General features: G+C 38.2%; 2 protein-coding genes across 2 annotated transcripts in view; one reads left to right on the top strand and one right to left on the bottom strand.

Moving 5' to 3' along the window:
• GLIPR1 (GLI pathogenesis related 1) overlaps positions 1–12568 on the top strand; it is a 17317-nt gene extending 4749 nt beyond the window's left edge. Inside the window, exons 3-6 of the mRNA XM_080810630.1 lie at positions 4954–5066; positions 9581–9663; positions 11941–11967; positions 12065–12568. Of these exons, the coding sequence (XP_080666756.1) occupies positions 4954–5066; positions 9581–9663; positions 11941–11967; positions 12065–12219 (378 nt within the window). The 3' untranslated portion in view covers positions 12220–12568. The remainder of the gene's footprint in view (positions 1–4953; positions 5067–9580; positions 9664–11940; positions 11968–12064) is intronic.
• Positions 11626–26757, bottom strand: KRR1 (KRR1 small subunit processome component homolog). Its single transcript, XM_080810629.1, has 10 exons — positions 26658–26757; positions 23507–23679; positions 21324–21458; positions 21022–21147; positions 20850–20933; positions 19684–19740; positions 17954–18124; positions 15671–15748; positions 15476–15569; positions 11626–13382 (listed from the first exon to the last, which is right to left on the bottom strand). The coding sequence occupies exons 1-10, from the start codon at positions 26740–26742 to the stop codon at positions 13240–13242; spliced, it is 1146 nt and encodes a 381-aa protein (XP_080666755.1). The 5' UTR covers positions 26743–26757; the 3' UTR covers positions 11626–13239.

Genomic DNA, 26757 nt, shown 5'->3' with positions numbered 1-26757 from the left:
TCCTTATCTTCTACTAATAAAAAGCAAGCTATTTTCAGATTTTGGCTGGTGCAGTTTGGTTGTACAGAGTAAAGACAATAGATTTAGATCCAATTACTAACTCATAAAGATGTGGTATTTCTTGACATGTTAGGTCAAAACTTTAGCTCTGTCTTCCCTAGAGATAGATTTTCACTGTGTAATGATTTTGGTATATTAATATGGAGGATTAGATATTTTGTTGCCTGAAGTTCACCTTTATAAAACTTGGGAATAGTTTGACTTCAATATATGGGCAGGGCAGCGCTTCAGTTTGGTAGTGCTAAGAATGCCCACTAGATGGCATCATAGATCTCATTTTTGGCTTTAATCCCTGCCGCACTGCCACCCTCTGGAAATCGTTACTCTTATGGAACCAATGAAAGTGGGACGTGTTTCACAGTTTCTCTATCTGGTTTTATATATGTTGCAGTGTCCCCATACTCGTGATAATAGTGCCTGGTAATGAGTCAGAAGGACTCATACTGAGACTTGAAAGATGGTGGAAAGAGGGCAGTAGCTCCAAATGAGAGATATACCTGCCCCCTGTAAGTTCCCCAGATGCAATGTTTTTGTTAGAAAGGAATAAAGAGTCGTTCCTAGTTCTGCTAAAAGGGAAAGCACTCTGAAAGCATCTTGCTCAGGGCATGGACTGTCCTCACAGTGCTTTGTGATCAGGCAGAGGTAGGTTCCAACTTTCATCTATAAAAATAGGAGCCATACCTCTTTCGTGATTTGTTACAAAATTAAACATGATGTTGCATGGAAAGTGCTTAACACTACCTTGGCACCAGGTGAATTCCCAGTAATCAATAGTTCTCTTTATTTTTTTATAATTAGGCTTTCTTCCTTACCATTTTAAAAAATAAAATAAATGAAAACATACAACAGGAATCTGCCTGATAAAAAGATAGTTTCCAAAAAGTTTAAAACAGAAGAAAATTAGTAATTAGAGAATAAAACATGAACATTTGCTGAGTACGTTCTTACGAGCCCACTGAAAATGTCAAAATAGGTCCGTGGAGTCGATAATGTTATCCTCACTAAATAGTGAAGGAAGCTAAGGTCATGGTCACGGAGTGAGTGGCTGAGCTGGGATATGAACTCTGTCTTGTAGCCCCCGACCCCACAAGTTGAACCCAGAATCTAAATGCCCGTAAAGCTTTTAAAAAGAGAACAACCTGAATGGAGAATAAACTGTGGGACATCCGTGCAGTAAAGAAGTGAGTCTAACAGTACGAACGGATCTCAAATGCTTAGGCTTAGTGCAAGAAGCCAGAGCAGAAAAACTACATTTAAACTGATCCCATTTCTGTAACACTCTGAAAAAATGATAGGGACAGAAAACAGATCAGTGGTTGTCAGGGGCCGGGAGATGGGGGAAGAGACCACCACAAAGGAACACAAGAGAACTTTTGGGGGCGATGGAAGAGCTCTAGGTCGTGAATATAGTGGTGGCCACACACTATGTTTTGCCAAAATTCATGGACCGGACACCTAAAAAGGATGGGTTTTACTGGGTGTCAATTACAACCTGACTTTAAAAAAAGAGAGACCAATTAAAACAAAGTGAATGGTAATTAACATTACACACCCTTGGAAACAAAGAGGCCAGAAAAAAAAAAGTAAAAGACAGTAAAACAAAAGAAACAATGTAAAATGTTAAAGATGTGTGTATGGGAAGCCCAAAGATTAAGAATACTTGAGATAAAACAACACCTGAAGAAAGTGTTCAAAGACCAAAGAATAAAAAATATAAAATGATTTACTAAGGTGATAGCAAGAGGAAAACACAGACAACACTGCACCCAGTTCACATGCATGATAATCACTTATGGAACCTGTTAAAATATAGATTTTATTCTTTTTTTATGGCTGAATAATATTCTTACATATGTAACACCTTTTCCTGAAGAAGAAATCCTGCTGTTTGCAACACTGTGGATGGACCTGGCGGGCACCTTGCTAAGTGAATGAAGTCAGGCCAAGAAAGACAAATACCATCTTAAATGTGGAATCTAAACAAAAAACAAACTCGTAGAGAATAGACTGGTCGTTGCTTGGGTTGCAGGGGTGCAAAATAGGTGAATGTGGTCACAGGCTCAAACAGAGTTATAAAATAACAAGTCCGGGGATGTAATGTGCGGCATGCTGACTGACCGTGGCTAGCAATTTTGTAGTGTGTATTTGAAAGGTGCTAAGAGAGTAAATCTTAGAAATTCTCATCACAAGATAAAAAAATCTGTAACTATATGGTGTTGGGCATGTTAAATAACAAAAATTCATCTAAGTCATGTTAAAGATCTAATTGGCTTTATTAACTAATTCATGAATCAGGCAGCATCCCACCCAGCAAGCAGAGGGGAACTCCAAAGGGCTACGGAAAGGGAAAGGTTTTTAAAGCAGGACAAAAAGTCAGAAACAGGAAAAAGGATTATTTCAAGTGAGGTCATCTTCCTTTGGGGAGAAAAAGGTCTTATTAGGTGGTTTACCTCATCTTCCTTTGAGGGATGGAGAGGGCCCTGGGACCGACTGGCTTTTCTTTCTGACACATGTTAACTAGATCTGTTATGGCAATCATTTCACAGTGTATAAAGATATTGAATCATTGTGTCATACACCTGAAACTCCTAATGTTATATATAAATGAAATCTCAATTTAAAAAAAATACAGATTTCAAGGACAATTCCAGTGACTCTCCTTCAGCAGGACTGAGATGGGCCCAGAAACCTGCATTTTAAACAAAGCTTCCCAGGTGGAATCGCTTTGAGATACAATGAAGAGAAATTTAAAACTTTTTAAATAAATGCAAAAACGATTGGAAAGTATACGTGCAAGGATCAGATCTGAGGATTCATGGCCATAACGGGAGGCTCTCAACCTGAGCTAGAGGCCTCCGTCGGGACAGGGGGATTCCTGTGTGAGATGAAAGGTTGACCGGGAAGGGAGCCTGTTCCGCAGGAGAGCTTCTCCTCCTCTGGCGGGAAGCAGCAGCTGCCGTCCCATGGTCTCCCCAGCTGCCAAACCAAAGAGGACAGAATGCGGAGAGCTGCGGCCCCGCCTGACGTTTTGTCCCCCTCCCTCCTGCCCACTCAGCCTCCCTCGCCTCTCCCTCACCCACAGCCCCATCTCTAAGCCTCGGAGAAGCACAGACTCAGATCCACACCTATCCTCACTCAATTCTCTCTCCCTGAGATTTTTCACTGATTTTTTTTTTTTTAAGTAAACTTGAACTTTTTCCTGCAGCCACACCAGCTTTGCCTCAGTTTGGTGAGTCTCCTCTTGGGTTAGCATGTATTGCCCTCTGGAAGAATTCTCCTGGCTCTTAGACCAGCTCACTGGGCTTCAGTTCGATCTCATTAAATCAGAGCAGGTTCCCACGCTGGCCGGTCCCTGAGCCCCCTCTCTTCCCTCCCACACCACAGTCAAACCCTTGCATAAAGGCCCTGTGGCAGCTTTTCTCTACATTTTGTAAAGGCACCCACCGGCTCCAACTCATTCACCTCTGTATCCCCCATATTTGACATAATTCTTGTCACAAAATTGCTCTTGAAAAAAAAATGAGTAAAAATAATTTCACATGCAATTTGGTATCACTGTAAAAAGGAATGCGTTTAATTGCTGACTTATCTCCAGACACTAGCTCTTTAAAAATGTTTTTTTTCTTTAGACTTCTGTGACATCAAACACTCTTGGTTAAGATGAACTGTATAATTTGTGGGGCTTCATGCAAAATGAAAATGTAAAGTCCCTTGTTCAAAAATTGGGGGAAAATTCTGACCCTGGGGTCCAGTGTGATAGCCAGGCCGCTCTCCCTGAAGCTGCCTCTGTCCTTGGATTCCCTCCTATGTCACTCAGCACTGCTTTTCGATCTGCTTTGCTGGTTGATTTTCTTTTTCTCTTTATCCCACGCTCTCAGTTACTGTTTATCTATTATCTTTGCCTACGATCTGATCTATCCCCATGTCTTCCAGATTTCTATCTCTAGCCTCGCTCTGTCCCCTGAACTGTAGATGGCCACTTTTCAGCCCCAAAGTCACTCTGCACTTGCACGTCTCATAGGCATCTCAGAGGTCACCGGACCTGAACAGAACCCCTGTCCACGCTCCCCCTAACCCTCTTCCTTCCCTAGTTTTCCTAATCTCAGGAAGTGTTATTCAGGCCCCAAATGTTCCTACTTCCTCCACACTCAAAGCAGAAGCAAATCCCTTCAGCTTTAGCTAGAAGCTGAACCATGAACCTGATGGATTCTCAGGAATGTGCCACTACCACCACCCAAGTGTGGGCCACCATCTTGTCTTTGTTGTACCACTGAAACAGCCTCTCAAACGCCCTCCCTCTTTCTTCCTTTGCTCTTCTCAGTCCACTGACTTCCTAACAACGAGAGAGAGAGATCCTCCTGAGATGGGAAAAAGAGTCTATGCCCACTTGCCTACCAGATTTCCCGCAACCTGGCCCTCTGCTTCTTATCTCAACGCCAGTGAGTCTCCCTATTGGCTGGATCCCAGCTCCGTGGGCCTTCTCTCTGCCACTCTCACAGCCAAGCCAGTTCCACCGCGGGGCCTTTGCACCTCTGCTCCCTCGGCACGGAAGGCTCTTCCTCCCACATTTCAGTCTCTGCGCTTTCGTCCCCAGTGCATCCCTTCCTCCACGACACTTCCTCTGGACCCCCAGGCTCAGCCCCACCTCCCCAGCACTCACTATTTTATTTCAAGTGCCAGAAATTATCTTAGTAGCATTTCACACACTCACAAGCCAATAATAATAATTCCAATTCTTGTTCCCAGCTGAATTCCAAGCACCTGCATGCTCCCCGGTAGCAACAGCCCTACCTGCCAGAGTGAACACACCTCACCATGTTGAGGAAGGCCTAATCATACTCAGACGTTCACTTTGTTGTCTCTCTCTTGCTACAAATCCTTATTTTCTTTCAGGTCGTGTGGGCAGACAGTTACAAAGTTGGATGTGCAGTACAGCATTGCCACACAGTCGATGGCATTAGACATTTAACCAACTTAGCACATTTCATATGCAACTACGGACCAGGGTAAGTACCCACATCAACCTCTTTCTAAATTTTTAAAAATCTACTTTAGAAGTATTTATTTTCATTATGGAATATTGGGATGATAAAATGTAAAATTTTAAAAAGAAAATTAATATCACCATTAATTCCTCTACCCAGAGATCTACTCCATTGACACCTGGTACATTTTTTTCAGTGTATGTGTTTGTCTGTGTGCACCCTTTACAAGTGTTACATAAACACACACTCACACATACAACGCTTTTTTTTTTTTTTAAGGTTTTTATTTATTTGACGGAGAGATAGAGGGCACAAGTAGGCAGAGCAGCAGGCGGAGAGAGAGGGAGAAGCAGGCTTCCTGCTGAGCAGGGAGCCTGATGTGGGGCTCGATCCCAGAACCCTGGGATCATGACCTGAGCCAAATGCAGAAGCCCAACTGACTGAGCCACTTAGGCACCCCAACATTTTTTTTTCTTTAATTTGTTGCCCTTGAAATCTGGATTTTTCCAGTCTTTGGGATTCCAAAAGATTTGTTAGAAGCCTCTCTCTCTTTCCCTAAAGTAATGGTCAGAAGAAATGTTTGCTTGTTTGACTGAGTGTAGGTGAGAGTGAAAGGACTAAAATCCGGTGTCATTCAGAAGAGAACAACTATGACTGAAAATCCCAAAGTCAGAAAATATGGAAAACCCAGGAAAAAACCAGCCAAAGCCATTAAGTCAATCAGTGGTGACTTTTCATGACATTTATACAGCTTAATAGTTAAGATATGGGGTCTTGAGATTCAGTACCTTGGTTCACTTACTGTGTGATCTTGGACAAGTTACTTGATCTCTCTGAACCTCAGTTTCCTTTCCAAAAGATCAGGTTAATAAAAGCAACTCTTACCAAGTAGCTATGAAAATTACATGAGAAAGCTAGGTAAAATACCAGGTATATGTAATACCCGGCAATGGTGATTGTTTGAGAAGTATTCACTGTTCTTGTTACGATGGGGCTCCTGGCTTAGACTCACTTTACTTGCCTTTAGAGTTCTAAACAATAAGCTGTAAAACTTATAACCAGTTATAATGCTTCTATAGAGTAACATTAATGTATTCATACAAATAATTCGCACATTCCAGTATTCAACAATATTTGTTTACTGAGCTTCAAAGGAGAACCAGCCAGACACAGTCCCCACTCTCATGGAATTCGTATTTATGGGGCAGAGAGACCACAAAATATACAAATAAAATAATGCATGATGAAAGGAGTAGTGAAAGAAACACCAGTAACGCTGTAATCGACACTAGCAATAGATAAAATGATTTACTTGAGCGTAAGCATGAAGAGTAGAAAGGAACCAGACGCGTGAAGATCTTCACGAACCGGTGTCTGCCTCAGAAATCACCTGCGAAGCCTCTGTGGAGAGGATTCGAGGACGGACAGAAGAGCAGAGGGCGTGGACCACTGAATGAGATGTGACTGGGGGAAGGAGGCAGCTCAGCCCCCGCAGGGCCCTGTAGGCCATGGCAAATTTAACTGAATTCACATCACAAGAGGAGTCCTCCAAGTATTTTAAGCAAGGGAGTGACAAGACTTGCTTTAAATTGGGAGATCATCTGTAGGAGATGTGGAAAATGGATTGGAGGGTATGGGGTGAGGTGGGGAGGGCATGGGGTCTCTCTAACAGAGACCAGTTAGGGAGGTCCTCATTTTCTGCCTTCTGAGCTGGTTTTTCTCCTCATAGGCCCCCATTCCACCTAATTCTAAGAGGTCCAATATCATCCTCATGTTTCTGGGATTTCCTAAGAGTGGGGTGCAGGCTTTTTAATTCCCCTGTCACCTGTAACTCAAGCTCTGGAGTCGGTCGGTGCCCAGGAGAGTTTTGACCCCTCCTGGCTGCTTCAGGTCTTTCTGATCTGCATATTTCAAACATGGACACAACTTCCCTTCAGTCCCCTGGGCCCGTCTGAGCTCGGCTGTCTTGTGATTCGCGGAAGAGAGTATGACAGCACATTAGAGGAAATGACAACCCAGACCATCAGATGCTACAGGACCTAGTGTGCCCTGCCTTACAGACCCTTACTCATATTTATCTTTTTCTTTAAACATCTATCTTTTCTCAGGGCACCTGGCTGGCTCAGTCAGTAAAGTCTGCAACTCTTCATCTCAGGATTGTGAGTCTGAGTCTCATGTAGGGCACAGAGATTACTTAAAAAAAAAAGTCTCTTTTCTCTTCCTCAGTCCCGGGGCCCTCGCTCTCAGGCTACCTGGGGAAACACTACCATTTTCTGCTTCTTTAGGGACAGAATACTTTAGGGCCCTTGGTCTCAACTGTTCCTATCCAGACAAATGAGGCCTTTCCAGTAGCATTATTTCTCCTGGGATGAATTCTGCCATTTCCCTAGAATTCCACAACTACCTTGTCTTTAGCCCGGTTTTGAAGTAGTCATTTCTTCTTTTTCTTTGCAGTTTGGAATACACAATTCAACAAAAAGAATGACATAGCACAAACGATTTTATTAAAAACATTGTAAAACTTGACCACTCAATAAGTACTGTGCTTTCTAACAATGAAAGCTATCCCCATGATTAATGTGTATTTTGGAGGTCTTTTATAATTGTTATCAGAATATTCCTTTGACTATTTTCCACAGTGTAAAGTAGGCATGAGGATGAATGGTTTCTGAAACAACCTAAATTAATGTGGAGCCAAACAAAATTAGAACATATATTTGGTGTTGGAAACAAGGTGTTAATAAAAAGTAATGTCTCGGGCGCCTGGGTGGCTCAGTCAGTTAATCGGCTGCCTTCAGCTCAAGTCATGATTCCAGGGTCCTGGGATCGAGTCCCACATTGGGCTCCCAGCTCAGCAGGAAGCCTGCTTTTCCCTCTCCCACTCCCCCTGCTTGTGTTCCCTCTCCCACTGTGTCTCTCTCTGTCAAATAAATAAATAAAATCTTAAAAAGAAAAAAAAAAGTCGCTCCTACTTCAAGTCAACTGATAGGGATAAAAAAAAAAAAAGTAATGTCTCCTTAACTTTCTTAACTTCAGAAGTAAAACTATAGTTAGGGGAGGGGAGTCGAGTCCATGAACTTGGATTAGGAAAAAAGTTAAATCTTTATTTTCACTAATCTTTACTGAAAATAACATTTCACTATGTATGAAGACAACACTTCAGTCACATAGGCAATGATGTGACTCTGTGTTAGTACTACTTCTATCTTTGTAAATACCAGTTATTCTCATAGCACATTCCACTTGCTGCAGAGATCTCAAAATATGGCTGTAATCTATCATTAAATGTACTATCATCATTAGACTTCTTGTTAGATCTTATTTGAGAAGCACATATTGCTATATCAAAAATATTTCTAACATTTTGATAACTATTTGAGCTTACTCGGTTTCCTTTCTAATCTTACAAACTTTATTTTATGCACTTAAAAGCAAACAATCTGGGGGCACCTAGTTTGCTCAGTCAGTTAAATGTCCAACTCTTGATCTTGGCTCAGGTCTCTATCTCAAGGTTATGAGTTCAAGCCCTGCACTGAACGGACTTAAAAAAAAAAAAAAAAAAAAAAAAAAAGTAAAACCAAACTATTTTGAGAGTCCATAGACTCCACCAGAACTGCCAAAGGTACCTTGACACAAAAAAGTTAAAAACTCCTTTCCAAAAAAAAAAAAAAACCTCCTTTCCAAAAAATATGAGTACAATGGCAGATTTACTGCAATGCATGTACCGGTCTCATCATTACTACTCTGAAGATATTCATGGGGATATAAAATGTCTGTGTATTTTTTCACTTTCTAATATATGACCTTGGTCAATTACTTACACTCTGTGCCTCACCTCTAGCTATATTGGGGATAAATGATAATAGTATCTTCCCCATAGACTACTGTGAAAATTAATTCATTCAAGGATGCTTATTATTTATTATTCACATCACATCTTTTATGTGAAAACAAACTGCACACTAGAAATTCCCCCTATCTCTTGTTCTTTTCTTTTGGAAGGCACTTAACCCAGCTAAAGGACTCCTGTCCAATAAAAACCATGGAGGCTTGCTAAACTGAGAAGAGTAAATGTGAGTCATAAGACCTTCGGATGAGCAGTTTTTTGGGTGGTAGTGATCATACAGGCCAGACAGTTAAGCAGAGCAAGCGTTGCCCTGGAGTCAGACCAATCTGGGTTTCGCTGTGACTCTGACATGTACACATTGTGATTTTTGACGAGTTAACTTCTGAGAGCTTTAGTTCCCCTACCTGTAAAATAAAAATAAAAATAACTTCCATAGTTGTCTTAAAGAGTGAAATGAGATGATACAGGTGAAGACATAGGTTCATAGACGCATAGAATAAAACTCTGTAAATATTAACAGGCTTCCACTTTCCTCAACCCCGGGCATCTGTGGACTTCCACCCTACAGACTGAGTCAGAGTCACAGTGAATTTCATTGCAAAAACAAAAACAAAAACAAAAACAAAACAAAACAAAACAAAACAAAAAAAACACCTCTCCTAATGGGCAGCGTTTTTCTACTTTATAGACAAAGCTACCAAAGGCCATATAGAAAAGGATCTACTTGCAGCGCCTGCCCCAGTGATGACAAATGTTTGGATAACCTCTGCAGTGAGTAAAAGGAAAAAATCTACCAATGATACAATGTGTTTAAAACTATAAAACTTTCTCTGCAGAGTAAGAATGTAAATGTTTGCTTTAACCTAATAGCTATTTTCAGGGAAGCTGGCATCAGGTAGCAATCAAACTGATGGCTTACTGTCCTGGGAATGAACATATATTTAAGGTAAATTTAAGGAAGCAAATAATATCCTTATTTAGCTCTAATCAGTACAACAAAAAATGACTGTGAGAATACAAACTGTAGACCCAGGATTTGCTAATTTCAGCAAGATCAAAAAAAACTCCTGATTTGTGAACACTGATTTCTCATCTTCACTCCAGGTATAGCCACTTTTTTGATCAGCTCTCTGACTGGTCATTTCTCCGCTGGTTCAACCATTCACTTCACTCAGCTTTGTTAATGTGTAGCCACTATGCAATGAATCCCTTCCCAGAGTTTCAACATATTAACTGAATTTTTTTATGTTGCTACAATACTATAAAGCGTATTATTTTTTCCAAGTTAGGCAGTATAATATAGGAGTTAAAACCACACATTTTTGAAAGAGTATGACCGGATTCAAATTTCCAGTTCTTCCACTGTGACCTTGGGCAACTGTCTGAACTGATTTCCTCAACAATAAAGTGTAGATGGCAGTATCTCTTCACAGGTTTGATGAAACAGATCAAGAAAAAAGGAAAATATTTATATTTAGAACAAGAAACTGGCATATAGCAGCACTCAATAAATATTACCTATTATCCACGGATTCATCCTTCCTGTACTCCAAATGTTGAGTGTTTTCTTTATGCCCAAACTTTGTCACGTTTTTATGCCCATGAACAAACCTCATGCTTCTTTAAAATCCGTGGTGAAAACTGAGACAATTATTTTTAATTATTTAAGGAGCAATTTAATTATTGCCACTGGTTAGCTATCTTTCCCACTGGATTCTGAGTTCCAAACATGTAGGAATGCCTAATTCTCTTATACCCTAGTCTGGCTGGCAAAAAAAAGCACTAATTTGAAGGCATGTTTCCTTAAAAAATATTCTTCTTTAGAAATCTAGATAGTAACAACAACTTCACAATGACAGAAGAAAGTTCCTCGAGTTTTCGCTTTTAATCTTGGGAACTAGCTTTAAGTGGCCTCTAATCTTGTGTGATAAAAACTGAGAAAATGAAGGCCGTGATCCAGTAATGAAACGCACCTGGGCCCTTAAGAAAAATATAGGCAAACACGGTAGTGTGCATGAGGGTAAAGAGCTTTTAACAGATTCCATCTCTGAAAAACTATGACAAATATTGGAGGAAAAAATTCCTTTCTGGTGCTTTAGGTACTGTTGGCAGGTTCAGTAAATACCCATGGAGGCCAAATCAGGATGGTTTTGCATAATGTGCTGGGTATGTTAATGATACATGGGATGATTTTAGCTAGTGCAAGAATGTACATTTGTTTAAATATTCAAGAGTTAAATGCTTATTGAAAAAAAATGTCTATGTAAGAAAAAGTGTAACGAGCACAGCACATTCTTGATTTCATGGTATTAACTGCAAAAAAAGTTCAAGTAGCAGCAGCTTCCTGGTAATTCACTACAGACAAAGCCCAGTCACAGGTTTGATGTTCAGGGCTGCTCACAAACACCCCAGCCACGTCCTTGCTGGACTCCACTACAGAACTCAACAGCAGCTCACCAAGCACTGATGTAGAAAAGGTTATCTATTTGATTAAAAAAGTATCAAGAAGGCTAAGGAAGATGCATAATTTCCCACCTACTGTTCTGAATGTCAAAATCTGAATAAATCTCAGTGAAAAGAGAGGAATAATTATGACATTATGCAAACCAAATCCCTTTAAGAGAGAGGTCATGGTCTCTTTATTACTGACTGATCATTAACAGTATTGCTTTTCGCAGGAAGGAGCTTATTTCCAGGAAAATATTTTAATAAATTGCTCACGCTGTTAGTAACAATTATTTTTATTTTTAAATTCTAATAGTTTATTTTAATTGTATTTATTATCTGCTAGTTATGGCATATGAAATTATTTTCCACTTATAATAACAGTATGCAAAAGGTTTATATAGAAGGTCAATTTAAAAATGTCACGTTAATATAGTTAGTACAAAGAATATTTAAAAACTAATGTTTGAAAAACACTATAAGAAACCAAAATCAAGTTAAGGGTCATAATTATAGACTTAGCTTTTTTTTTTTTAGACTTAGCTTTTTTAAGCAAAATAAGCCTCACCAGTACAAATTTTTTTCTTTCTTCCTACTTTACAGCTAACCTAAAGCGAGACAAAGTCACAGGTATGTACGTAAATCATTGCTCCATTAAGATCTATGTGAATTACATTACTGCATTCTGAGAAGCAACAATTAAGGATATTTTATGTTTGTTTCACAGATTACTACTCGATTGTGCATCCTGACTGGCCAATATCTTCACGCAACAGATACCTATCTCTCTTTCTCATTGTTAGTCCACCCATCCTAATACTGAGTGCTATAATGACCATTTGGGTCAAGCACAAATACCCTCACTTAGTTCTTCTGAACTAATATAATCCACAAAAAACCACAATTCATTCACATATAGGTTTTTTTTTTTAAATTAACAGTTGGGTATATAGCTCTTATTTCTAATTTAAAACATTTCAGAAAAAATACGTTGTTGCACTAAAGCCTTAATAAAAAGAAAAAAACTGTTCAACTTCCTACCTCTAGAACAAACTCATTTTTACTTTCCACTTTTCTATGAATAAGCATTGTTTTCAGGCTACCACAGCTGTGACCTTCTGTAAGGTACCCAGCCTCCGTGTGTCTTAGCTTCTAAAACTACAAAATAAATGTGCTCGATTTAGGTAATTCGAAGTAGTCCACTGGCCCTCATTAGTAAAAACATTTCTACATAACTTGCTGCATGCTGCTTCAATTCTAAACATATGGTTTTCCCCACTCTCTTGCAATCTGAGGTCTTTGGTTTACCATTTTCCCAGTCTCAGAATAGTAATTAAGGGATTTAAGAGGACTTGCTTTTTTGCTTATGGGTTGTTTAATCTTAAACATAATGTAAAATGAGATTATAAAAAGAAGTAAGCCCAAATGTTTACTTGTTAGCATTAGAGAGAGCACTGCAAAGTCTACATTTATTTTACTCAAAACCAAATGGTGGGACATGATTCTATTTAAAGACTAAGCAGCGGCATCAAGCACTGGATTTGATGGATAATTACAATAGTCACATCTCAAAAATCTTTATATAAAACAACCTAAAAATTACACCAAAGTCATGCTTAGGCCAAACATGCCAAAACAGATTAGGTGCAATATATACAAGTACATATATACTACTTTCTAGCACAAAACTTTTAAAAAAACACACAGAAAATACAATAACTTATATTTATAAAGAATATTTATATTTATATAAACACTGTTTTGAAGAATGACACAAACTCAGAAAAATGTGATCAGATTATTCCTTCTCACACATTAGGCTACTAATGCCCTAGTATCTCAAAATCCTTTACAAAAGGAGATAGCTTAAAGAGTTCTCATCCAGGGTTTTTTTTTTTAATGTTATTTTTTTTTCTTCTTCTTTTTTTCATCTGCTTCCATTTTAAGCTTAACTTCTTCAGCTGAAAGAGCTCCCAGTTTCTTATTCTTTGCTTTCTTAACCTTTTCCTTGATGGCAGCCACATCAATTTTATTTTCAGTAGAAGCTAGACAAATTAAAAATGATATATGTAATTCTTTAGGTTTTACCATATAAAACCGAGAGAGTATGTATTTGGTGTAATAATTTCAGAGTACAGGTGAAAGGTCATGTTGTAAAATATAAAACACCTGCCTAAAATATAAAACTGCCTAAAGTTAGACATTTAAGAGAAAACAAATGATAAAGTACTTTAAAAATATATTAGTGAAAGTACACATGAAAATGGCATTATAGTTTAGCTTTTAAACTAATTACTGAATTCAACAATATTAAAACTTAGTTTTTTCCTTTAAATTGCACTTGAGATTAGTTTTGCTTATATTCTTATCCATATTTTAGAACTTAACAGTACTCATTAATATGCCAATTTTCCATTCCGCCCATTAAAATAACTTAAAATTTCATGAATAATATTAAAATGTAGCCCTTTTAGCTTCCGTAATTTTAATTAACTAGTCATTAAGCTTTAGGTCAAACTCTACTTCATCTAATACCACACATAAAAAGTTAAAAATAGGGGCACCTGGGGTGGCTCAATCAGTTAGGTGTCTGCCTTTGGGTTGGGTGATGATCTCAGGGTCCTGGGATCGAGCCCCACATCGGGCTCTCTGCTCAGCAGCAAGTCTGCTTCTCCCTCACCCCCATCCCTCCCCCTGCATGCTCTCTCTCTCAATGAATAAAATCTTAAAAAAAAACACAAAAAAACTTAAAAATGAAGTTTTCTAATTATTAGTTCAATGAATGACTAGTAGTACTTTTATTTAACAAGGTTTTGGTAATAAAGACAATGATCTGAGAGTATCTGGAGATCCTCCTAACAGATCCCAACCATGGAATCAATGCCAAAACTTTGAACAACAAAGAGAAAGGAGAAAAAAATGTAGGTTTTTCTCACAATTTAAAGAGCAGTATTCAGAGCATAGGAGAATCCCAAGATAAGACGTCAAACTTCCCAGCAACTTGAGTAGAGATGTAAAGCTTTTACTATCATGAAATAGCTACATTTTTAATCATTATAAACAGAGATTAAAATGGCTACTAAATGACCTAAGTAAAACTCACAGGCTGAGTAAACTGGAAATTATAATACTTATGACATTTTTAATTTTTACATAAGCAATGATCTACACTGAAACATAGAGTATTTTTAGAGCTACTAACACTGATATAATTAATATAGGATATTAAAATAGCAATGTTATATCTGGTTTTAACCAATAAGTCAGGTACAACGATGCCAGTGACTTCCCTCGCCTCCCTGTGTCACCCGCTACTCCGGAAAATTACTTCAGGAAGAGTACAAGTGTTACTAGTGGGAAAGAAAATGCAAAAGAGGAAAGGGTGGATCAAATGAGGCTAGGAATAGAAAAGGAAAGACACATAACTTTTTTTTTTTTTTAATCTTAGAGTACACGAGGAGGGAGGGGCAGAGGGAGAGAGAAAATCCTCTAGTGGACTCCTGGCTGAATACAGGACTCCTGGCTGAATAACAAAGCCTGCTATGGGGCTCAATCCCAGGACCCCGAGATCATGACCTGAGCCAAAACCAAGAGTTGGCCACTTAACCAGCTGAGCTTACCCAGGTGTCACACACTATCTTTTTAATAGGTCCTAAGACCTTGTTATTTTGATAGTGTCCTTTAGCCCAAGGTGATCAGAAATCCATCATAACAATACAGGAATCAAACTTTAAGCCACAGATCACATAAGAAAAGCATAACCTCTGATAAGCTCTTTCTGAGAGACATGACAACAGAGCTCAGCGATCTCACTGCTTTAGTTACTTTTAAATCTACAGAAGATTCACTGCTCTAGTTTATAGCTTTCACAACAGAGTCCTACTCCAGTACAATCAGAGGTCAGGAGAGGACTGTCAATCCAGGACACTCTTAAATAGTCATTAGCTGCTAATAAATTATATAACACCTCAGTGGTCTCGTTCCTAGGATTAGTGATTAATGGTATGTCAACAGAACTGATGAAAGATCGTTATGTCTTTAGTTAACACTCAAAGAGATTCAGACAAATTCCCTACTGGGTTTACTTTTCAGCAACAGACTTTAATATTAAACCAATAATTGGAGAACAAGCATTTACCTTCCTTTGGTTTCACAACTGGTTTTTCTTTAGGTGGAATAAAAGCTTTGTTTCTTTCCTCTTGTCTCTTACTAAGAGCTTCTGCTTGTTTAGCCTGGATTATTAATAAGAAATATGTTAATACAATTTACTGTTAAGTAGGAATTCAAGTTTCTATGAATTGTGCTATCAATGTTGTGAACTAGACAGTCTTACCTTTATGGCTTCCATTTTCTGTCGCTTCTTTTGACTTGCCTTCAGAAAATATTCACCACTAGCCAATTCTTTATCAATCTGTTGAAATCAGTATTTACAATATATCAGAAACAAGGTAAATGAGAAGTCATTCCCTGAGAAAGGCACAATGTCCTTGAGCTAAAGAGAGTGAGGTCAAAAATCTATGGTCAATTCAAAAGGTACTGACATAAAAAGAAGATGTGCTCTAAGCTGAAGAGAATACAAGCAAAAAGCATGGAGGTAGGAAAGAAGGTGATGTGTTCGTGAAATACACAGCAGGCGGTTCTAGATGGGACAGAAGATCAATGATTCACAAAGGTGTGAGGAAACTGGAAAGATTATCTGGGGTAAGCTTGAAGAAACTTGAATGCCATGTGAAGAGGGTGGGCTATGATTTAGAAATGACTGCAGGTTTCTGAGAGAAATGAGGAGACCAAAGCTGCATCTAAAAGGTACAGAAGAAAGAAGAAATAAATGCTTGGAATAAAGCAATGGCATGCAAAATGAAAAGAATTGTTAGGATTTGGTGACTAATTCAATGCTAATTAGAGAAAGCACTAGCTTATTCATCAAGATATAACTAACTTATCTTACATTAACACATTATTGTATCTAAGGCAGTTAAACTCTTAATAGTTACTCTTAATAGTTACTAAGCTCTTTACAATTACTAATCATTTAATCCTCATTAACAGTCCTCTGAAAAAGATGTTTTTATCATCTCCACTTTATGTATAGGGAAACTGAGGCACGGACAGGTTAAATAAATTGCCAGTCACGAAGCAAGTAAGTGGCAGAGTAAGTCAACTGAGACATCACTATTTAAAGAAGCTTAGTCATAGGGAAGAAAGACATGGTAATTCCTAACTACAGGACAAGGCCATAAGATGTAGAGCAAGTGTCATGAAGTGACATGACAGTTGCGTAAATAAAATCTCTCTACTTTCCCCCAACAAACAGTTCCTTTGTTTGCTTCCCTTTACAGAACACACCTCATGAACAAACATTTCCACTGTTTTATCACCATGATCATTATTTCTTTTTCCCCTCTGACCTTTTATCAAACCTCTGAAATTCAGGGCTGTGGAGAAGACAGTACACTGAAAGAGATGTGTTTACATGCTGACAACAAAGCATTAGTAGAAAGGAAAGACTTTAAGATACAGCCAAGGGAGGGAATCATAAAGTAAGACCCCTCAGGAGACAGGCAAAGACAGAACTCAAAGAACAGGTAAAGAAAAAATTGGTTCAGGTGGGAAAAAAAAAATTATAGGTGAGAGAAAAGGAAGCTGAAGGAATTTTCACTTGATGGTCTTAAATATTTCCATAAAATAAAAAGCAATGTCATCTGCTAGGAGTGAGAGGGTGCTTTAAGAATTAAGAGGATAGGGGTGCCTGGGTGGCTGAGTGGCTTAAGGGTCTGCCTTCCGCTCAGGTCATGATCCCAGGGTCCTGGGAATGAGCCCCATGTTGGCTCCCTGCTCAGCGGGGAGCTTGCTTCTCCCTCTGCCTGCTGTTCCCCCCTGCTTGTGTGCTTCCTCCATCAAATAAATAAAATCTTAAAAAAAAAAAAAAGAATTAAGAAGACACAGATAATTATCTGAAGTTGGAAACATGAAATAGTGGATTTAGTCCAGTCCAAAGATAAGACTTTCTCCAGCTATGTTTACCACATTCTAGGAAAGAAGTCAAATTTTAGGACTGATCAAGTTTGACAGTTTTGCTGGACAGGTACGAAAAGAAGGAAAAGGCAGCATAAAAGAAAACAGTGATGAACAAGAGAGAAAAGGATATTAGGGAGGGGGGAAAAGAATGAAGCCAGAAAACAGGTAATAAAATGAGAGCATCGTAATTTAGAAAAAGGATGGATGTGAGAGTTTAAAATTTCAAAACTAGAGCAGTCACATGGCACACAGTCACAGGAAAGATGCTAAAGCAGAGTGAGAGCATTAAGGGTTAAAATGTTAAATCTTTTTTATCCACGGAACACGTACTGTGGCTACAAGGGCACAACTGACAGCAACCACCTAGACATAGTTTACACTCCTACTGTGAAGCCCCCACTCTCAATGCCCACACACTTAGCTCAAAATAAGCCTATTTACATTTAACTCTGGTTAAATGTCATACCTGTACACACACACACACACACACACACACACACACACACAGTCTACCTAAATTACTCTCCATAAAGTTTCCGACAAAACAGATTAAAATGGTTTTCCCCTCATATAAAGAAATTCAACATTTAATACTGACCTGACTTTCTGGTTGTGGTGGTGGGAAAGGTGTGTACTCTTTCTTGACAGTTTTTTTCTTTGGTTCCTTGCGTTTATTCACATTCTTGTGCTTGAACTGTGGCAAAAATCTTTCCCAACTTTGTGATCTTAATTCAGAATCTTTTGCCAACTCTCGTTTGATCATTAAGGTCTTTAGTCATGGGGATATACGAACAAAGTAAGAATTTTTAATTTTATAAGCCATATATGTGTCAAACTAAGATAAATATTGTTCCCATAAATAATTCAGTTAAAACAAGTAGTTCTTGGGGCACCTGGCTGGCTTAGTCAGTTAAGCATCTGCCTTCAGCTCAGGTCATGATCCCAGGGTCCTGGGATGGAGCCCCACAGTGGGTTCCTTGCTCAGCCGTAAGCTTGCTTCTCCCTCTGCCTACTGCTCTCCTTACTTGTGCTGTCAAATAAATAAATTAAATATTAAAAAAAAAAAACCTCAAGTAGTTCTTAATCTCCTCAGTAAGAGCAAAACAGTTCCATAAAAAAAGTAATCTCAAACTAAGCACCAGAAAACCATTAGAAATTTAGATTAAATGCAGAACTTCTGGGTGTCTGGGAGCTCAGTCAGTTAAGCATCTGCCTTCAGCTCAGATCACGATCCCAGGACTCTGGGATGGAGCCCCAGGTTGGGGGTGGGGGGGGGGAATGTCCCTGCTCAGCAGGGAGTTTGCTTCTTCCTCCCCCTCTGCTCCTCCCCCTGCTCACATGAGCACACGCACGCTCTCTCTCAAAATGAAAATAAATAAATTTTTAAAAAAAAAGGAAATGCAAAACTGTTCAAATAAATTGAGATGAGACTAATTCAGCTTTTCATCCATTACTTCACTAAAACTTTTAAAACTCAACTTAATAGGAGCAGGAGAGTTCTTAATTAGCAATGTTCCCTGAAAGGAGGAAGTTTTTCGTAGTACTTTATCATGGGGAAAGAAAACAACCACACATTCTCCTATCAGATAAAAACAATATTCTCACATTTCTCCCACTCCATTTGAGTTTTGCACACAATGGAACATCAAAGGATGCAAACCAAACATCAGATATAAGACAAGCTCTTTATTTTTAATGTCCCAAGGCAACTCAAAACCATTCTTTCACCCCAATCTAAGAGTGACTCTGTAACTTCATCAAATTTAAGTGGACTGCTTAAAAAATACCCCTTACAAAATAGCTCATTACAGCATGATTACATTTCTAAGTGTAATCATAAATGCTATGCACATAGTGATATAACAGATCTCTCTCAAAGAGTTTATAATTTGAGCATTAAGTTAAAAAGAAGTTTTAATACAATCTGATATATTCAATCAATTTAATGGAAAAAAGCCCAAATCTGAAAGATCACATCTTTAAATATAGTAATAGGCCTATCATCCAAGAAAACTCGATCATTACCTTCTACGACCAACTCTAAGAAGCTTATTTCCTTTGTATTAGAACTATGTCATACATTATAAGATCCCCTTTCAACAGTTTTCAGACTGCACACCACAGAGACTTAAGTCTCCAAGGATATAACTACAGGACTAGGGTAGAGTTCAGTGGGCTGAGCTCTACCTCTAATTTACCCTAAATACTTCTGCTTTATCTGTTTTGTGCATTTGGCTTCCATAAAAGATTTAATTTCAAGAAAGGAAATATTTCTGTAGCTAAAAGAAGTCTGACAACCACTGTTATAGTAATATATAATTAACTCACTTTAATGTTATAAATTGGATGAATATTCTTCATAGTATCTAGAACTACTTTTCGAACCTGGAATTTGCAAAGAAAAATGAATTAGTCACTTACAAAGATTTTAATGAACTAAGTGGAAGGGGATTAATATATGAACCGGGCAATGACTACCCAACTGAATATAGTAGTTACTTCAATTGCTTTGAGTGACTTTTAGATCTTTCATTAATAGTCAACCTCTCTTGGACGCAATGAAGTTTCTCAACTTTACTGCTAAAATATAACATATAGAACTAAAATAAAAACGTTTTGGAAGTGTGGAATTTAGGGAGAAAGCAGCTAGATTTAAGGTCAGAAAATATGTGCTCAAATAATGGGAATGGCACTTGATAAGGGAAAGTCACCTAATGTCCTGTTCCAGCTTTCTCATTTGTAGTATGGAAATAAAACTACCTCAAGGCTCTCCTGTGAAAATTAAGTAAGATAATATATTTAGACTTTACAAAACTGTAGGGTATTCAATATATATGTTATTATTGCCACATGAGAAAAGGGCAGATAACTTATGAGAAAGAGGTCCAAGAGAACTGTTATTACAGGTCCTGGAAAGGAAACAAGACCCTGCAGCCAGATCCAGACAACCAAAGCAGTTAACAGAAACTGTAACTGTTATACAGATTTTCGCATAACATTAAATCTCACAGTTAAAAAAAAGTTCATCAGAACATTAAATAAACATTCTATTAAAATTCAGACAAAAAAAAAAAACTAAACGAAGAAGTTTTCAGAATCTGACCTCTACTGGTTTATATAGGTTACTGCAAATAACAATTATCACCATTTAATTCTCTCATCACTTGTGCACATGTAACTACATATTTCCCACATGTACTACAGACCAAAATCTTAACCATTTAAAATTTGTAGTGGAAAGAAGGATGATGTGCAGACCTTCTAATTTGGAAATGGATACCTCTTCAGTTGCCAAAGGTTGGCCATAATATGTTAGGATCTAGGAGTGATGATTCCCTCAAAAAAAGCACAAAGCTTTTACCAATGGGAAATCAAAGCACATTATAAAAAAACAGTAATTGTTAAAACACTGCATTATCCAATGAACTATTATAACCAAATTACTTAATTTGTTCTTTGCTGAAAATTAATGGAAGACAGTAAATAGTTCTCACCTCTTTTAAGCCACTAAAAGGTCCAATGACTGAAACCGTGTTTCCCTGAACCATAATATAACAGTTTGTTAAGAGTTCCAAAGCCTGTGTCAAAAGAATAAGTTGGAATTCAGTACACTGAAAAACTAAATGACAGAGGAAGACACTTAAGTTTTCCACTGATAAAAAGTACCTTCAATGTAGATCCTTTGGGACCAATGAGGCGTTGTCTTCTTTTTACAAATCTTTCTTTATTTCTCACTAAAGAACCTATTTTAATGATGTCACACGCAACATCATCCTGAAGAATTCGTACTGCCTTTTGGAAAAACGAAGAAAATATTCCATTAATATGCTCTACAAATACATTTATTTTCAAGGCCCAGGCTAATGAAATCAAAGCAGAAAAACGAAAACTCTAAGGAGGGATGCAGTGTTATATATGTTATCTCTAATGATGCAAATAAAGCAAAGTTTTTCTAATTCTAAATTTACCTGTTCAAATGAAACACTCCTTGCTAAAAGTTTTATTAGGTCTCTGGCCCTAATGATGATATATGGGTCAAAAGTCTTCTTTGTTGTACACACAGTCATACTGCCCTCGATCAGGTCCAGGGTTGCATTAATATGCTGCGAAAAGGAAAGAGCAAATATATAACTGTCTAAAAATCAATTCAATTTTACATAATTATAGAGCTTAACATAATCAAACTATTAATTACTGTAAATTAAGCTGTAATTCTATCAACTTCCTCCTTGAAGAAGCTGAGTAGTTGATATAAATAATGAACACCTGATTACTTTCATACTTTGAAGAATCTAAGAAACGCAGGCAACTGAAACCATTTATACTTACTTGGCTTTAGAATACTTTGTAGTTACCGGAATAAAGATTATTTCTAGTTTAAAAAATCTCTATCAACACAAATGAGGCCACAGTTAAGACCTAGGGTAAAAATGTAAAGCTACATATAGTTCCCCTATACTGGACGCAGCTCTGATCTGCCATCTGCTCCTTAGGGTGAGAATGGACTTTCTTTTTCAAACTTTCTTCTCATTGGTATTAGCTAAATACAAAGTAAAAACAAATTCTCACGGGTTCAGAAAGAAGCAATAATTCGAAAGTTACATATTAACTCTTAATAGGAAGAACCAGATTTCCACAAAGCAAATTAAAATGTCGTTTTCTGACTGAAAGCATACTCTGAAGAATATTTCAATGTAGTGAGTAATGAACAATTCAACATAAGGATGGATCTCTGTGAGTTTACAAGAGTCCAGTCTAAAAATACACAGGTAAAACAGCTTGCAGTTTGCTGAACCATCCTAACACCTAACAGGCACAAACAACTCCAGAGCAGTCACATAGTTGAGGAATACACTTTATATCACTACTAGTATGTGCACAGTGCCTACATACACACACAAAAATGAATCAGAAGTTTCATAAAAATGAAACTTACCCTTACCATATGTGATATATTATTTTTTTCTTTTTACTTATTTATTTTTTGGGCACATTATTTTTTTTAAAGGCTTATTATATCCACTAAATGGACTTCCCGCTCCACTAGCAAGTTTCAAACCAGTTTGAAAAACAAAAACGTCTAGGGAAATGGCAGCAGCAACATACAGGGGAAAGTTGGCCACATCCCCATCTTCCATTTAAAATGAAAATTAAGAGGGTGCCTGGGTGGCTCAGTGTTAAGCATCTGCCTTCGGCTCAGTTCATGATCCCAGGGTCCTAGGATCAAGCCCCACATCGGGCTCTCTGCTCAGCAGGTAGCCTGCTTCTCCCTCTCCCACTCCACCTGCTTGTGTTCCCTCTCTTCGCTGTCTCTCTCTGTCAAATAAATAAATAAAATCTTCAAAAAAAAATGATGAAAATTAAGAAATCATCCAGGAACATGCTTCAACTCAAACTATACAGAAACACGGCAAATATCACAGTACAGAATAGAATAGGCATCCTGAAACCTGGAGTTCACAGGTGAATTTCAGAAAGTCCATGAGATCCCTAAAATTCTAAAAGTATGTGAATTTTTCAAAGTTATCTATTACTCACAAAATTAAAAATAAGTGGAATATACGAATAAATTCCAGGGGCGCCTGGGTGGCTCAGTGGGTTAAGCGTCTGCCTTTGGCTCAGGTCATGATCCCAGGGTTCTGGGATCAAGCCCCACATCCTGCTCCCTGCTCAGTGGGGAGCCAGCTTCTCCGTTTCCTTCTTGCTGCCCCCTCCTGCCCGCCTCCCCAGCCGCCTGTGCTTATTCTATCAAATAAATAAAATAAAAGCTTAAAAAAAAAAAAAAAGCTTATATCTGGCTGTTTAAAATACCGAGGGAACCAGGGGCGTTTGGGTGGCTCAGTGGATTAAGCATCTAGCTCCTAATTTTGACTCAGGTCATGATCTCAGGGTTATGAGATAGAGTGCCATACAGCGCTTCAAGTTCAGCGCAGAGTCTGCTTGGGATTCACTCTCTCCCTCTCCCTCTGCCCCTCCCTCCACATGTGCGTGGGAACTCCTGTGCTCTCTCTAAATTAGATTTTTCTTAAAAACAAAAAACAAAGGAACCAAATTAGCCAGTTATGCTAACACTTTAAAAAAAATCAGCATATTTATTTAAAAGTAAAGATATAAGAGCATAATCTCAAAGAAATATATAAAATGTGCATACATGTTCATTCAAGGCTTTCTGTACCAATGGCCAGCACTCTTTCAAGTAAGCTTCCCTATATTTTGGGAACAAAGTTGCAAAACTGCTCTCCTCCAAGAGTCCTCTGGGATTGTCTTCTTTGGAAAAAGCTGGTTCCTTCCAACCATCAGGAACAGTGAGGAGTTCTGATTCATCTAAAGAGGGGAAGAAACTTACAAATTAGATTTTACCCTTCTTTCAGACACTATTTTGAACACTTATATGCATACATTTACATGCTTTCCAAAACTCTCAATGTAGTTCCAATTCCCATGCTCTTTAGGACTATTCAACCAAGAACATGCCTCTGTCATTATTATCAACACACTGTATTAAAATTAACTGTATATACTCCCACCTCCTAAAACAAAGTTCCTTAAGGGCAGGAACCCTCCTTGGATTCACAGTAATTAGCATATGCCTGACAGATAGTGGGGTACTCCAAAAACTTGTATTGCAGTACACTATTGGAATTAAAGATCCAAACACCACTTTGTTTACATGAGTATTTTTTTTTAAGATTTTTATTTATTTATTTGACAGACAGAGATCACAAGTAGGCAGAGAGACAGGCAGAGAGAGAGAGAGAGGAGGAAGCAGGCTCCCTGCTGAGCAGAGAGCCCAATGTGGGGCTCGATCCTACGACCCTGGGACCATGACCTGAGCTGAAGGCAGAGGCTTTAGCCCACTGAGCCACACAGGCACCCCCTACATGAGTATTTTCAATATAACATTTTGGACTTTGCTGAATTGCAGCCTGTGTGTGTGTGTATGTATGTGTGTGTGTATGCATATATATTTGTGTTTTTGTGCATACACACACACAAAGCTTAAAAACTGATATTCTGGTGTATATTTTCAGTTACCAAGCACTGGTATAGAGTTTTAGACTTTCCAAAAAGTTTTCATATACCTTATTTCTGTATACACCTTCATCATGACAATTGTGAAAGTTAGTAGGAAGAACCAGTATTATTTTCCCCATTTTATAAAAGACATTCAGTCTAAAAAGATTACTGACTTGTCTAAGGGGGACACAAAGGTGATTCAGTCTAGGTCTCCTTTCAATGAAACAAAATGCCTCCTAAGGTAATAAATTGATCTCCCACATCATTTATTAAAACTCCTGGTCCCAGATTTTAGAAAATCTCTTAAATCTAATAGCTATGCTTTAATTCAGTACTCCTCAAAGGTATGACCCGGAGGCCTGCACCGATCAGCATAAAGTAGGAATTAGGCAGAAATGCAATTCTCGGGCTCCAACTCAGACCTATCAAATCTGAATCTCTGGGATGAGCCCCAAGAATCTGTGTTTTAATAATCTCATCAGGAAACTCTTATGCACACTAAGTCTGAGAAAAGAGCCTTTGTAGTTCATGTTATCCACCACGGGTAAACTTGCTTCTCTGTCTTACACTCACATCTACTTTGTTATTTCTGGTTCAAATCACAGAGAATTAGCTACTCTTCATACTTCTCTTACTTCCCAAAATCCTTTAAAAAACCAAAAAACCTCCAATTCTACAACTGTGATTACTTAAAATGCATATCTTACCAAGTCTCTACCAATTTAAACACTTCAATAGTTACAAATTTAAAAAAAAAAAAACTAGCAAAAGAAATATACAGGAGTTTCACAACAGAGTAAGTGCAAATAGCCAAAAAAAACACATTACTGCGTTAGTAATAAAGTAAGTTCCAATTAAAACCCCAACCAGACACCATTTCATACCTACCAAAATCAAAGAAATTCAAAATGCAGATTTTATCAAGTGCTAGTCTGGGTGTAGAGCAATGAGAATTCTCGTTCACTCCTAGTGGGAGTATAAACTGACACAACCCCTTTGGGAGAGATTTAGCATTACCTGCACATACCCTAACTTTCATGGATCTAATCCCATTTACATAATCTGGAGAAAACTCTTAACATGCAAACCAGGAGACACACAGAAAGATGTTTATAGGAGCACTGTTTATAATAGCAAACAATGGGAACAATCCAAATGTCCACCAACAGTAGAATGAGAATATAAATAAGTGTATAATCATAAAAGGATATCTCATCATATCAAATGAAAAGAATAAACTACAGCTACAAGTATCACTGACTCAATAAGAAAAAAAAAAAGATTAGCCTAAGAAGCAAGAACAATTTCTACAGCCCTCTTACATTCATATACAATTAAAAAACTGACAAAATCAAACCACTGTGCATTGGTAGTAAAGATGCAGAGAACAGAAGATCAAAACGATTCAGGATTGTTACCTCATGTACTGTAAAGGAAAAGACTATGATCTGAGAGGTGCTCCTAGGAGGGTCTGGAGTATGGGAAGGTTTTTTCTGCGTAATGGTACTGAGTGCTCCTTTCTCACATGCGGGGTTTATTCTTCAAGCTGTACATGGACTGTACTCTGCTATGTTACACAATTAAAAATAACAGAACTCCTTTAATACTTCCCTAACTCCTTTAATACTTTCCAAGGTTTTTAACACTTCCAATAAGACTACTCGGGTCTTGGGCTATTTCTTTATCCTCTCTTCCTGTCGTTCATACTGAAGAAAATGTATAAAACCACACTACAAAGACGGCAATTTAAAAGTAAGGCAGTCTAAAATTAGTGTGAGTCGTGTCGTCTAATATATCAGCCGTTTGACGACAAGGAATAATGATAAATATTCCAAAATTTCACTAACGGACAAACTAGCGTTAAGAACACGCCAGATAGCTCCTTCTCCTTATCTAACTCCCTTATTATCAGCACTCACTCATATGTATAACGACCTCCTATTCCTACCCCGTTCCATCTCTCATTTTGTCAACGACTTTCAGCCACCGCCGCGAGAGTAAGGTCCTGCGGCACCCTCCATAGTTTCCTAATCCTCTTCCTTTTACATAAGACAAACTCTGCAGCACCTTTACTATGAAAGGCCTCTAGCAAAAGCGGCTAGGAACACGAGGCTGGCACCATAGTCGGTCCCGCAGGCCTGGCTATCATCCCCAGTCCTCAGCAATGAGAGCTACTCAACTTCACGGAACACACTCAGGCAGCACTGCAAGCCCCCCAGACAGCGAAAGAAAACAACTGTAACTCAATAACCAAAAATCAAGTTTCAGTTCTCGCTCAAACTTACCTCGGTTCTCCGGCTTCGGCTTTTTCTTACGAAACTCATTTTTCCCGTCCGCGATAGCTTGCCCGTTGAAGGAGGAGGACGCCATCTTCGAATTGCTTCC

Source organism: Martes martes (assembly GCF_963455335.1).
Source record: "Martes martes genome assembly, chromosome: 8".
NCBI classification, from domain to species: Eukaryota; Metazoa; Chordata; class Mammalia; order Carnivora; family Mustelidae; genus Martes; species Martes martes.
The sequence above is the reverse complement of the archived record's forward strand: the minus strand, read 5'-3'. Positions and strand labels throughout refer to the sequence as shown.